A 14,064-nucleotide genomic window follows, 5' to 3' on the forward strand; every position below is an offset into this window, starting at 1 on the left:
GACGTCAGTTTTCCTAAAGTAGTGGTATTCTGGTAATGCTGGCCTCTGAGCGAAGTGAATGGCGTTACCACGGGTTTGCACTCTGCGGTTCACGTTACCGCAGTCTTGGAAAGCTAGGAGTGAGCGGAGGGGTACTCAGTTGGTTGCAATCTGCAGCCACACCACTAGATGCCGCCAAATCCTACAAAACATCAAGTGTGTGACACGTGCAAAACAATACAGTTAAAAATATTAACAGTCTGTCTGGATTTTATGTTTGGGATGCTTTCTAAGGAAGAGTGCCGAGCTTGAAATGCTTTGCCAATCTAAGTCTTTGTTCGTGTGTTCTTCACACCATTGAGTGTCCTCTGTATTAGATTGGATTTGATAACATAACAATATATCTCTTTACATCACTGTCATCTTTTAAAGAAAGTCAAATGATTCAAGAAAGGAAAGATTTACAATAATTTTTTTCAATACTTAACCTTTGAATATAAATGCATGACATGTTATTTATCTGTAAATATACAGGCCTATGTATTTAGGCCTAACAGGAAATCCTACAACAATGTCTGTAGCAGATTATAGATCAGACTGATTTGTGTGCATATAAAAAAGATGCATCCAGCCATTTGCAAGAGTGATACACGACGATAGAGAAGCCATTTTAAATGTTGTGTGAGCCAATTCAGATGCTCCACATCATCAATGATGACCCGCCCACTCTGCCTGTCAATCACTTGAACAGGAAGAGCACAGCGTACAGAGGAGGGCTGTTAAACCATCCATCCTCTATACTCACATCACTTCTTTTCAGAGGGCTGGTGAGAGGAAGCAGCAGAGCGACGCTCTCACAGTATTACATTCTCATGGAGACGATTTACAGTTTCTGACCTGCATATCTTTATCTGAGGGAGGGAACCACAAATAAAACAATGCACTGATTAACAAGGTGATTAACATAAAACAATCTTTGGCCACCATACAGTATGTGCAGTGGACGACACCCCCACCATAACACGGACAAGAACACCTGACAATATAATGCAGCCCAGTGCAACACCACAAACTCTGGCCTCAAAATAATCATCAAAGAGTTAGAGTGGGGGTTTGTTTGAAAGGTGTAAAGAGAAAGCAAAAAGAACGACCAACAACCTATCTATTTATAGGGACCAGCACGTTTGTTTAGGGTCAATATATTGTTGACAACGAGCCATAACACCATTTGTACTTTCACACAAACAGACACAAATAGACACACATGCACAGTCACCACTGACAAACAAATGATGCATGGAAACTTTAGCATTGTTGTGGTTGAGTTTCAAACTAAAGTGTCAGTACAAAGGGGCTTTTCTAACTTTCTCACTCTCTGTTTTAACTTTTATAAAAAGGCAAGAGGAACACCACACTTATTTATACGATTGTTATTAAATTGCCTTATTGATAATCTTAATGTAGACGAATATTTTTTTTTTAAATAATAAGGGCTGTCAAAGTTAACATGATAATAATGCGTAAATTTGTTTTAACACCACTAATTTCTTTAACGCATTAACGCAACTTGTGAATTTTAGGTTATAGCGGGTTCAGTTTTAAAGCTTTAGTGAAGATACTAGCATCACATGAAACTAGAAAACCTAAGGAGCATTGGTACCAACCATGTCATACTAGCTTCTCGGGAAATAGGCTAAATAATGCTCCAAACTTACACTACATTTTGGCGAGTAAAAACTGTCAAGGCCATTTTCAAAGGGGTCCCTTGACCTCTGACCTCAAGATATGTGAATGAAAAAGGGTTCTATGGGTCACCCGAGTCTCCCCTTTACAGACACGCCCACTTTATGATAATCACATGCAGTTTAGGGCAAGTCATAGTCAAGTCAGCACACTGACACACTGACAGCTGTTGTTGCCTGTTGGGCTGCAGTTTGCCATGTTGTGATTTGAGCATATTTTTTATGCTGAATGCAGTACCTGTGAGGGTTTCTGGACAATATCTGTCATTGTTTTGTGTTGTTAATTGATTTCCAATAATAAATATATACATACATTTGCATAAAGCAGCATATTTGCCCACTCCCATGTTGATAAGAGTATTAAATACTTGAAAAATCTCCCTTTAAGGTGTGTGTATCTGACATTTGGTGCCCACTTCTAACAAGAATTGAGAGCAAACAGTAAAACAACATTGGTATCACGTGGTATCTGTGGGTTGTCAGTAAATGGATAGATGGATTTGGTGTGAAGTAAATGCAATGGAACGGGGGAGGGAGAATGGGACATCTAGCAGCTGAAAGTCATCAATGTTATAAATAGTACCTTTAATATCACAACTTACAGGAGTATGTAAACGGCTCAGGAGGGTTGGACACACACAGCTACCCAGTCACTCTATGTCATGACCGTTTTTCATCACACTCTTCTGCGGTGTGATGCTTTTCATTGGTAGTTGCTGTCAGAGGGGGGAGGTGCTAATCATTCACTGGTCCCACCCCGGTCTTTTTGTCAAGAGCAGAAGTTTGAATTGTGATCTTAAGTTAAGTTTGCCTGATTAACCGCAAATCGGTATGACAGCCTTCATTAAGTCTGTGCCATTATGCATCACTTGGTGCAGTGATAGATTAAAACAAAACAAACTAATATGGATCTGTCATATTTTAAGATTGTAGATGCATGTGGTTGTAGATGCCTTTGGTTGCATCTTAAAAAACATGAAGGATATACATTATTTATACTTTAAATGAGCACACTAACAAGTAAAACTAAAACAGTAAAATAACCTGCTGAATACTCTTGTAGCTCTACCCTCACTACAAACATCCTGTTGAAGCCCATAGTCAGGTCTGTTCTGAGTAAACAGCCTTGATGGTCGGTCAAAGGATGGAAAATTGGCCCACCGCAGCTTCTGTCTCAGTGTAGCTGTTGCATGTGGCTTTGCTTGTTCTCACAGGACAGACATGCAGAAGGCCTTTATACGAGGTGCTGTGAAACCAGAAAGATGGAGGGGTTTATTCATTTGAGTGGTTGTCCCCCTACATTTTTTTACGCTGTATATTTTTCAACAAAAGAAGACTGTTTGTGTCTACAACATAAAATGCTGCGTATTTGTTTTTGTGAGCCGTGCTTTGCTCTACAGTTGTGGGAGGTTGTGGTGGACAGATACACAGCAGTTCACTGGTGAAAACCCTGACTGTCTGTCTGCTAGTCTCTCTCTCTCTCACACTTTGTGTCTCTATGTGCACATGACAAATATAGGGAGTGAAACAATAATGATAAGACCTTTTTCATAGCAGGCATTTAGACATGTAACATTACTAGAATTGGCCTGTCCTTAATGTTATTGGTTGCACTAGTGCTTTTCCTGCTATGACACATCTAAATATGTGTTGTGAAAAGAAAATGGAGACGATGAACAAGCAAAAACACTTAAGAGTGCTTGCAAGACCATAAATATTTAGATCAAGAGGTCCCAATTAAGTAAACTGGTTAAAGAAATGAAATTGAAAATATGAAGAAGTCTATCGTGCTCTTGGGTTCACTGCCAATAGAGCGCTACAGGAATGAGTCCTAAAGCCCGTAAATGAGTTAGCATTTTAGCACTTCCTGTTCTCTCGTCTGGAAGTCAATGGGTTTCTCGTTAGATGCCTGAAATAAGGTCTGTGGTTAACACAAGCTTTAGAGATTTTAATGTTTTGTTCTACGGCATAAAATACGTCAGTTAATATCCCACTCGTGAATTTTGAAGCCTTTATATGTCTTAAAAAAGGCGGTTGCTAAAAAGTGGCTAAATGAGACTACTAAACGTCATCACGTTGACTCGTCCGCCTTCACATCCTTGTTGTGTATACTCATGCTCATGCCACAGTGGTGTAGTGTGTTTATAGCCTGCGTAAGCTTTTTACTTCTGACGATTGCATTTACACTTCAATTCATTTGTGGAGATTATCTTGCAGAACAAAACTTTTAAGTGTTGAGGAACCCAGGGCGATGCTTACTTCCTGGTTGGCCTACAAAAACATGTCATCCCTGGAGCACTCTGTGTAAAAATTGAATAAAATAATCATCATTACAATATTGTTACATTTATAAAATTGCAATGCTCATTACTAACTACAAATTGTGCATTCCCAAGAGTCATCTTTCTCTCACACATATGTTTACCTGTGGGCCCTTCACACCTCTTGATATCCTGTGTGGTTTTGGCCACACTTCCTCATCTCTCCCCTGCAACTGTCCCTCAAACCTGCAGGCTACCACCTACACTGTAGCTAACGTTATTTCAAAACACCTCCTTTCTTTCTCTTGTTGGTGATTTGGATGTCCAAATTATGACAAATATCAAACATTTCACTCTAGCTCCAGCATGAGTTTAGCCCAGCTTAGCACAAACACAGGAAGCAAAACAGCTGGCCTACTGTAGCTGAAAAAGGAGAATACTGCTTCAACAACTCCAATAATGTCTCATTTAAATGTTGTATGTCATTAACTGACAAGCTAGCTACCAATACATACAAAAAATCATTGAGGTTTTGTTCAGTAAAAAAAGTGTGTGAAGTTGGCAGCACTGCTTTCCACATTGCTACATTTCTCTGCATGTTACTGCCGGTAGAATAGCGTGAAACTGGCAGAAAATATGAATTGTGTCACCTGCATATGCATGTACATGTCCTTGTGCGTGTGCTGGCGAACTCAATATACAAACAAAGTGATCAAGATCAAAACATTGCTCTGCATCGTGACCTTTAAATACACACATACAGTGTGACAGTAAGACCGATTTTGCTGTTGTTAAAATACTTCCAGTACTTGTTCCAGCACAAAACACAAAAAACAGTAAATTCAGTCAGGAAGTCTGAATAAAGACACTGTTTTGAAAATACAACAACAACTCAGAACAAATAGATTTCCTATGAAATGAAAAAGAATCACACGTTTGCTAAAAGTAGGGGGACGGTCATTGCTCTCTGTAAACCTTGATCACATCACGACTACCTCTTCCATTTGGGCGGTAGACATCAGTAGTGCAAGACAAGAGTGCTGTATGTGCCACAATGACCAGAAGACTGACTGCTTTGATTCTAGCCTGTTAAAAAGTGCAGATGAAATCTCAGAATACACCTGTTGCAGCATCATTTATGCAGGAAAAGTAAAAGACTAGCACCATCAGATATCTGTGGTGGCTACAACTACAAGCTATTTGTCCCTGCTCCCTGAGGCTGAGGAAGAAACCCCACTAACGCCGGGTTCACACTGGATGCGGAAGAGCTGCGATTTCAGAGAAGTGCTGCCCGCATCCTTTCGGCACCCATGTAAACCAGTTGGGCTGTTCACACTGGACGGGCCGTTCACACTGGAAGCACCGCGCCACAGAGCTCTGCAGCCGGTTCGCGATCTTCAGCTATAGTTTCGCCGTCTTGTCTATCTTCTCTGCTTGCCGCAAGTGAATTAGGCGAGAAAACACACCGCTAATCTACTAAAAACAATATAAATGATAAATGATGTGATATAAATGACCTGATTCTGATAAGATGATAAAATATCCATCACACGGACGCTTTTGACTTGACCCCCCCAATCAAATTTCAAAATCCTCAGCTTCATTATTATTGCTGATTACTTTTTTTTTTAAAAGTGAGTGAAATTTGGTTTATTATTTATCTTTAGACAAGAAATTCACCGCAAATGCATTATTAGTCTAACATTAAAGAAAAATACAAATACAAATACATCTGAATTTCACTGAAAAGGGGACACGATCATTGGGTTTGCTAAATTTAGGGTTATGCTCATTGACTGCATTTCAGCCAATCACAATGACTTCTACTTTGTAAACCTTGATCACCTCCTGACTATCTTTCATTTGGGCGGTAGACATCAGTAGTGCAAGACAAGAGTGCTGTACCACAATGGCCGGAAGACTGACTGCTTTGATTCTACTTTGTACTGTGTGTAAGTGCAATTCTTAACTACTATGAGAAAGACTAGACCATGTAACAATCTTAGTACTTTACCTTTTTACTTCTTTTGTGTTGAAGCTCTGTTACTGTTTGTCTATTTTCTTCAGACCTGATTCAAACTGCAGAGCTTCCTCACCAGATCTCTACGAAGGTGGTTGAAGTTGGTGGAAATGTTACTTTACAATGTCCATTTTCTAAGACGGGAGGACAACCATTTTACCTGTACAAGCAGTCTCTTGGATATTTGGCCCAAAGAGTCGTTGCTGTAGTTGTTGGCAGAATAACATTTAGTGAACAATTTAACAACCCACGGTTCACAGCAACAAAAGAGGATACTCAGTATTCTCTTACCATCAGAAATGTCAGCAAAGAGGACGAAGCAACATACTTCTGTCTCGGTGGAGCGACGTTTTCACAGAGTTTTGTTAATGGAATCTTCTTGGCTGTGAACGGTAACATATATATTTACTTTCAGTATTTGTGTTTTTATGTCATACAAATAATTAAGATCATTAATTCCTTTTGATGTCTTTTTTAACTGAATCATGCAGATCGTAAGCAGCAGAAGACTTTCTACGTAAAACAAAGTCCGGAGACTGAGTCGGTAAAGCCGGGCGACTCAGTGACTCTCCAGTGTTCACTTCTCTCCAAGAACAAAGAAAACGCAGATCAGTGTCCAGATGAACACAGCGTGTACTGGTTCAGATCTGGATCAAGAGAATCTCATCCCGGCATCATTTACACTCACAGTGATGAAGAAGAGGAAAAACGTTGTGTCTACATTCTGTCCAAAACTATACAGAGCTCCTCTGATACTGGGACTTACTACTGCGCTGTGGTCACATGTGGAGAGATCCTGTTTGGTGAAGGAACTAAAGTGGAGACAAGTAAGTTTTTACAGTTGTATTTAAATCATATATGCATCTTGTATTAATTCATTTAGCCTGGTTAATATTAACTTGATTTTGGCAAAATGTTATAAGACAGTGTTCATTATTGATCAAGTCTTTGTCCCAGAACTCAAGTAAAAAAAGGATCTTTGACTAAATGCTATATTTGAACATTTGTGTCTGTTGATAAACGTTATTAGTTTTCTAAATGCCACTGTGTTACCCAAGAGTCCATAATTAAATAATGTTTAATGTCTTTAAGGAAATTATTGTTATTTGGGATCAGTACTGGACCCAGTTGTCCTTGTGCTTGGAGTCCTGTTGGCCTGCTGTGCCATTGTGATTGTCGTCCTTATTTTCTATGGAAATCGAAGGAAAGTTTGTGAACATTGCAAAGGTAGGTTCACCAAATTTTACTTTCATTTAAGTTACACTTTTTGAGACCGTACCATAAAGATATGAATGTATGAAATTACTTTGCTGTGAAAACAGAAAATGTGGGCTTCTGACGGTTAGAGGGTCGGCGGTTTATATTGTTTATCATTATGACACTGAAGTTGTATTGAGCTCATTACAGGAGTGAAAGTGTTTAACTGAAAATGTGATTAAAATCTTGTTTGTTTTTCCATGTCCTTTAATGAGAGGGTGACAAAAATCACACTGATGTGTGTACACATATTCTGAAGGCTTTGTTTTTATTTTAACAGCACCAGTGAGTGCTTCCCATCATCTTGGACACGACAGGACAACTGTGGATCTGTCAAATGATCCGGTAAATATGTGGCAGTGTGTTGTCTCGGTGTAGCGATCTAGATATTCTGCCACTCGATCCTCTGGACAAAACACACAATATTACACTCATACAAGAAAAGTCTAATAAACTGTTGAGTAGTTACAACATAATGCCTGTTATTATATGATAAAATGGGATAAAGTCAAGAGGTATAAATATAATACTGATGATTGAGAAATTACGTAAAAGAAAGTATGTTTAGATGACTGCAAAGACACTGTAAAGCAATCTATACTCTAGACTTGGTCTTTATGTTACAGCCCTGATCTCTGAAATATTTGTCATTAACACACAAATATTATGTTTTTGCAGGATGGAGGACTGAACTATGCAGCACTGGATTTCTCCACAAGGAAAGTGAAAAGAGAGAAGAGGAAGACGAGAGAGTCGCCACAAGAGTGTTTGTACTCTGCTGTTAGAGCAGATAACCACAACCAGCAACACACCTCTCTATAGACCGAGCACAGCCTGTGCAAAGATCCCCAAGTCTCTACAGAGAGCTTCAGCTTGGGTGTGTGTGCACACGTATAGCTTTTTATTCCCAACTGACATCCAGTAGTGATGGGAAGCAGTTGTGTATCAGAATGAGTATATTTTCTAAAAAAAAAGGTTTGCCGGCTGATTTAGTGGGAGAGCACCAGATGTTCAGTTGCTTTGTGCCTGTACTTCTGTACGGTGACATAAAGGTCAACATGTCTGTGGACCTGTGTTTGCTTTTGTTGTTTTGTTGAGCTAAAACAGTATACTTTCAGGTCAGAGGTCTAGTTCCGCCTCTGCCCCCCTCAGATTAAAGAGGTAACATTTCTTTGTATGAAAAAAAGACAGATGAAATGACCATCTTGAGATGGGATCACACCAGCCAAAATGCCAAATCGGGCCAGGTGGGGGGCCTCTTCCCCACCTCCTACCCTCTTCTTCCAGTGCCCTTGCTTGGACCACACCCATCTTCAAACTCAGTCTTCATTTTGATCTCAACCCTCAAGTTTCGTGTCTGCATCTTGCACAGTTTTGACGCTATCACAGTGACAAAATCTATCCACAGACAGAAATATAAACACCTGATGACTCACACACACAGACTCACAAGGCGAAAACAATACCAGCGGCTGGTAATCAAAATGCAATGATGAGCTATCTTACCTGAAGTAAACTAAGCTGCTCTGTTAATCACCAGCCACGGCAGCATGTGGCTGGTATTGTTTTCACCTTGTGAGTCTGTGTGTGTCATCATGACGATATGTGATCTTGGAGACGCCTACTGTAGCGGGAACTACCACAGAAAAGGTTTTAAGTACTTTGACAGGTGTTTTATAAGTCTTGTCTGATAGATATGGGCGGTATCATAAGATTGATTTCAGATTTCTTGCTATTATTATATTGTTTGAGCCCTGAGTTGATTTTCTATTTGTGTAGTTCCATTTTTGTTGATTTCCAGGTGCAAATGTGAGTACAATGCTTGCATGTGAAGTGCTGATGACAATGAAGAAATTTAATTTGTACTGAATTAAGAAATTTTGATTTTATGTGTTAACAGATCAGTTTTGTACAGTAAGATGCATCCTGCAGTGATTGCAACTGAAGGTCTTTTCAAAGTTAACACACACTGTATGTACTGTAAGAAAACAGGTGTTCATTTCTATTTAAAATTTCATTGTAGATGTGGTATCTTTTGTCATAATATAGGTTTGTTTACTAAGAAAGGAAACAACACGTGTACACAACTATAAATTCCTTTTAGTACAAGTGTACTGACCTCTTCTCACCGCTCTTTCAAAATGAATCTTCCAAAAAAGGAGCAGATGTATAATGTTTTTGTATGGAAAACTTTAATAAAATGCACAAAAAAATGAAACAAAATAACATGGATGGAATACACAATGCTACAGGCTATTACGAAAAACTATTAAACATGGTTATTTTTGCACCAATTAGCAAATCAGTATTTGGATTATTGATCCCTCACAAAAGCCCTGATATCGGTGTAGATCGTGTCTTCCTTTCTTTGATTCCTTCTTCCTGCGTTGCCGGCTTTCCTCCTTGTAAAGACTGGTGTACAATAAACCAAAGTGTCCTCATTTCTCTGAGGAAATAAAGTGAACATGAGTGAGCGGATTCTAATACATGCACATATAATCATAAAAATTGCTTCCATACAGTTTAAATTCCTTACCTGTTGACTTTGCTGATTACCACTGGCTGTTGCAGCGTCTGTTTGCAGAGTGGTGGCAGCTGTATTATTAAAAAAAGATAAATAACAGATAGTAAAAAATGACGGATTTAACTTTATTGTAAATGTATGATACTATAGGTTGACTTATACAGAGCACAAATGAATCAAATGATGTTAGCTTTTGGGGAAACACACTTTAATAATATGGCGTAGCCAAGGGTGTGCCTGTGCCACGCAAAGACGCAGCTGGCACACACAAAAATCAGTTGCAGATTGAATATTTAGTGATAGCCTTACTAAGTGAGTTACTGTGTCTAAACAGCACGCCACTATCCATCTGCAGCCATTCTATATTTCTACTAGTAGAAGTTGGCAACCCTACACACACATTCATCAATGAAAAAAAGTCATGAGCAGTCAGGACCTGAAGAGGCTGCATAGAAAGCTGCGGGGCCGGTAGAAAACGGAGTGGCAGCTGGCAGTGTCATCTTTTGCTGCATTGACTTGCACCCAGACATCAGAGTTCAGGTCACCAGCCACAACTTTTCATAAATACATACTGAGGTGGCTGTATTAGTGTTAAAACTGCGCAATTGGCCACTCGCATAAAAGAAAAGGCCTCTACATCTCAAAGTCCTGGGCTGAATCTCAGACCCAGTCCATCCCTGGATCATGTAGCACATCCACTAGGTTTTTTTCTGGCTGTGCTAGTGCTTTAATAGATAGAGTAATGTCTCTTACCGTTGCAACAATTACAGGATTTTTTCCTGATGGCATAAACAAGGAAGGCTATAACAATCAGACTGATAGCCAAAGCAGCACATAAGAGAAAGACAATCGTGTTGTCGTTCTGTGAATCACACGTGCTGCCAACTGAAACATTAAAGAAACAAATAATTGAAGTTAATAAATAGTAATAAATTATTTACGTTACTTGATATTATGATAATTTAACCATTATATAGAAATATGATGCAGTTACCTTCAACGTCCAGTTTTGTTCCATTTCCAAATAATATCTCCCCACACGTGGCCACAGCACAGTAATAAGTCCCGGCATCAGAGGAGCTGACGTTCTTAGAGAAGCTGTAGACACATTTCTGTGGAGAGCGAGCCTCGGGGCTCTTCTCACATCCATCTCTATTGTTTCTTTGGGCATAAATTAAACTTGGATGAGATTTATCTGATCCGGCTCTGAACCAGAACACACTGTGTTCACCTGGACATGTTTTCTTCTCAGAGTCAGAGAGGACTGAACACTGCAGAGTCACTGAGTCTCCTGGACGGACTGGATCGGATGGAAAGTCTTGAGTGACGGCAGTGATATCAGGTTCTGGTCCTAGAAAATAATAATAAAGAAATAATAAACATGTTTTACTCAATTAAATTATACATTATAGGTGGGGTGTTGAGGTTACAATGATCTATTCTTAAACAAAAGTCTCTGGTGACTTCTATATGAATCATGCAAACATACAACAACTTAATAAAAGTTAGTAAGACAATTTAAAACACTAAAATATGTAACATTGCTGTTATAAATTATGTATAATTATATAATTTTTAAGGCATCTGGAGTGTTTTTACCTTTGATTCCTAGAAATATTCCTTCCAAAAATGTCATGTTGCTTCGTGTCACTTTTATACAGTAGTAGAATGCAGTATCGCTGAACTGTGTTTTGGTAATATGCAGAACAAATGCTCCAGGCTCTTGTGTTGCTGTAATGCGATGAGTCTCCTCAACAACCTTGTTATCATAGGTTATCGTTCCTCCTAATATTTCAGGAAAGGTTCCAGAAACGACCCTGATCCAAAATAAGTGTGTTGTACGCCATGATGTCTGGCGGGTACATGTTAGAGTGACATTTTGTCCAACACCAATGGTCTTCGTCTCAGAGATGCGATTGTCTGTGCATCCTGAAAATAAAATCAAACAGAGTAATAATTAACAACAGAGATACATTCATATGCCTTCTGTATATTACTGTTTGAAGATGACAAATGTATTTTAAATATATATGTGGAGTAAATGTGGCTAATACTTACGTCCAATTTTGAGCACGAGCAGAATAAAAAATATGATCTTCATTTTCTTTCCACATGAGAGACTGCAGTTGAATTAGATCGTATGAGAAGATGATTCACCTTAATATAATCATATGAAATGGGAGGGAACAATTTCAGAGCAATCTGATTGGCCTCTCGTTATGTTGGCGCTTCACTGTACTACCACAGTGGAAATATGTCAACCAAAACTTTCCAACTTTAAAGCGGGTTGCTGGTGTTGTTTCATGTGTTTGTCATCTCATGTTTGGTTTTCACGGTGGGTACTTACAGTAAAAAAAAATCAGCAACAACAAAGGCATATTTCTCATGGCCCTAATGTCATTTCATCTTGAAGTGACCTCTTTTCCCACACTCTCGACATTACCGCAGTTCAACGTAGTTTACAGATTTCCACAAATATCCAGACAGAATTATGTATTTATACAATATACTGTATGTGCTTGGCAACTACAGTATGGTGAAGTAACTAAAACATTTGGTTGATGTTTGGGAATATTGTGGTTATGGTTAAAAAAAGGCAAAAGAGGTGCAAGCTTCATCAACTGTTGTTTTTGGTAATTAAGGTATGTTAGTTAGTTAAGAGTTATAATATTCATAATCAAAAATGACATCATTGACTCCTATACATGAACTAGAGAAGTCTTAAAGCTAGGGTTGGTAATGTTGAGAAACTAGCAAGAGTAAGCTAGATTTTAAAAGTTATCCAAACGAAAAACCCAACCAGTGTTGTCTTTTCCAACGAAAGTAGCTAGCAGCTACAAATGTCCCTAAATCTAGATAGAAAGACGCAAAGTTTGCAACACTGACAGTCGGTCCCTTCAGGCCTCCCTCCAAAACCACTCCCCCAAAATGATTATAATGAATATAAACATATCATAATACAGTAAACAATAAACATGGCTACTGTTAGTACTCACCGCTGTCAAGCTAGCTGCTTGTGGAAGACTCTGTTGCGATGCAAATGAGTGCATGGAACATCAAGTCGGTAGTGGGCCGGGCGAGATGTGCCGTAACGTTGTAATTGTTTCTGAAATAAACCCTCGTTCAAGTTTTCCCTGCCTCCTGTGAGTACATTGGGTCTTCACAAAGAGATACCTTGCAGACTAAGTGGCCTAGGAACTTGAAGCATGGTGAAACGGCCAATGTTTTTGAAGAACACTACCAACACTACCTTTAAGCTTGATCCATGGTCATGATAGCTTTATAGCTAATCTGCAGCTGACGTGTACCTCTCCAAAAATGTATCTACACGTCAGAGCTATGCTGGCAACAGAGATACCACATATACCACATGAAATGTGATTGGTCAGCATGGGCTGCTTGTGTTCTGTTTCCAAGGCCGGTCGAGATTGTTAATAGCTAAGACGACATTAAGGCTTAGAAAGGCTTTCTACTCTCTCTCTCACACACATTTATCAACGCCATTACACCACAAACCTTCTGCATGGGACTAGTTTCCTGTTCAGTAATGAGAGCAGATGAAATACAAGTTACTCCAGTTATCTAGATATGAGCAGCCCACCGTTACAGTACACAGTTTCTGAGGAGAATATAATTAAAGCACGACATGGCCTGAGGTGTTTGGTTTAATATCAAACCGGTTTGACCATTTTTACACCGGCCCAACTCTAGCACACCAGTAAGGCATCTCGGACTATTCCCATCCATAGTTGGTCAACAAAGATCTAGTACTGAAATCATGCGCATCTCTCCGTTCCAGTGGATTTCTCTGTTCAAAGGGACAGTACTTGCATAAACTATAACTAATGGAAAACGAGAGAAGTCAGAAAGGTATGACACAGTTTCCCTCTCTTATAAGTGTTTATTGTTAATGAAATAGATTCAGGAAGTGACAGCACGTTGATTTATATTGAAAATGTTGTTGAAATTCTATACTCGCCATTGACAGGTAGTTACTGTCAATGGCCGCTGCCACCTTGTGGTTTCCCGGCCCTTGCGTACATGAGCAAGTTGCAGTATTTTTTCCTTCATGTTATATAGCCTCCAGAATAAAATCAATGTTTTGAAAATGGCTGTTGTTCCAGTTTAACACTCACCAATGATGAACAAATAACGAGTGGAAAGTTCAGCATGGCTGTGGTTGGGCTGCCAAAATAAGGTGTGATTTCAGAGCTTCCTTTCTTCCTGTCATTCTCACTATTTTGGTCTTATGAAGGGGGGTTATGAAGTCAGCAAAGCATG

General features: G+C 39.2%; 2 protein-coding genes across 2 annotated transcripts in view; both read right to left on the bottom strand.

Annotated features, from left to right (window-relative positions):
- The window catches only part of LOC119494907, a 60,366-nt gene that overhangs the window by 2,809 nt on the left and 43,493 nt on the right, over positions 1-14,064 (bottom strand). The window lies entirely within an intron of this gene.
- On the bottom strand, positions 9,279-12,840 carry LOC119494401. The gene is made up of 6 exons (XM_037780255.1): positions 11,842-12,840; positions 11,383-11,712; positions 10,778-11,134; positions 10,537-10,668; positions 9,796-9,854; positions 9,279-9,705 (listed from the first exon to the last, which is right to left on the bottom strand). Exons 1-6 carry the CDS (start codon positions 11,882-11,884, stop codon positions 9,574-9,576), a joined length of 1,053 nt encoding a protein of 350 aa, XP_037636183.1. The 5' UTR covers positions 11,885-12,840; the 3' UTR covers positions 9,279-9,573.

The sequence above is a fragment of the Sebastes umbrosus genome, chromosome 9, assembly GCF_015220745.1.
Source record: "Sebastes umbrosus isolate fSebUmb1 chromosome 9, fSebUmb1.pri, whole genome shotgun sequence".
Classification (NCBI taxonomy): Eukaryota; Metazoa; Chordata; class Actinopteri; order Perciformes; family Sebastidae; genus Sebastes; species Sebastes umbrosus.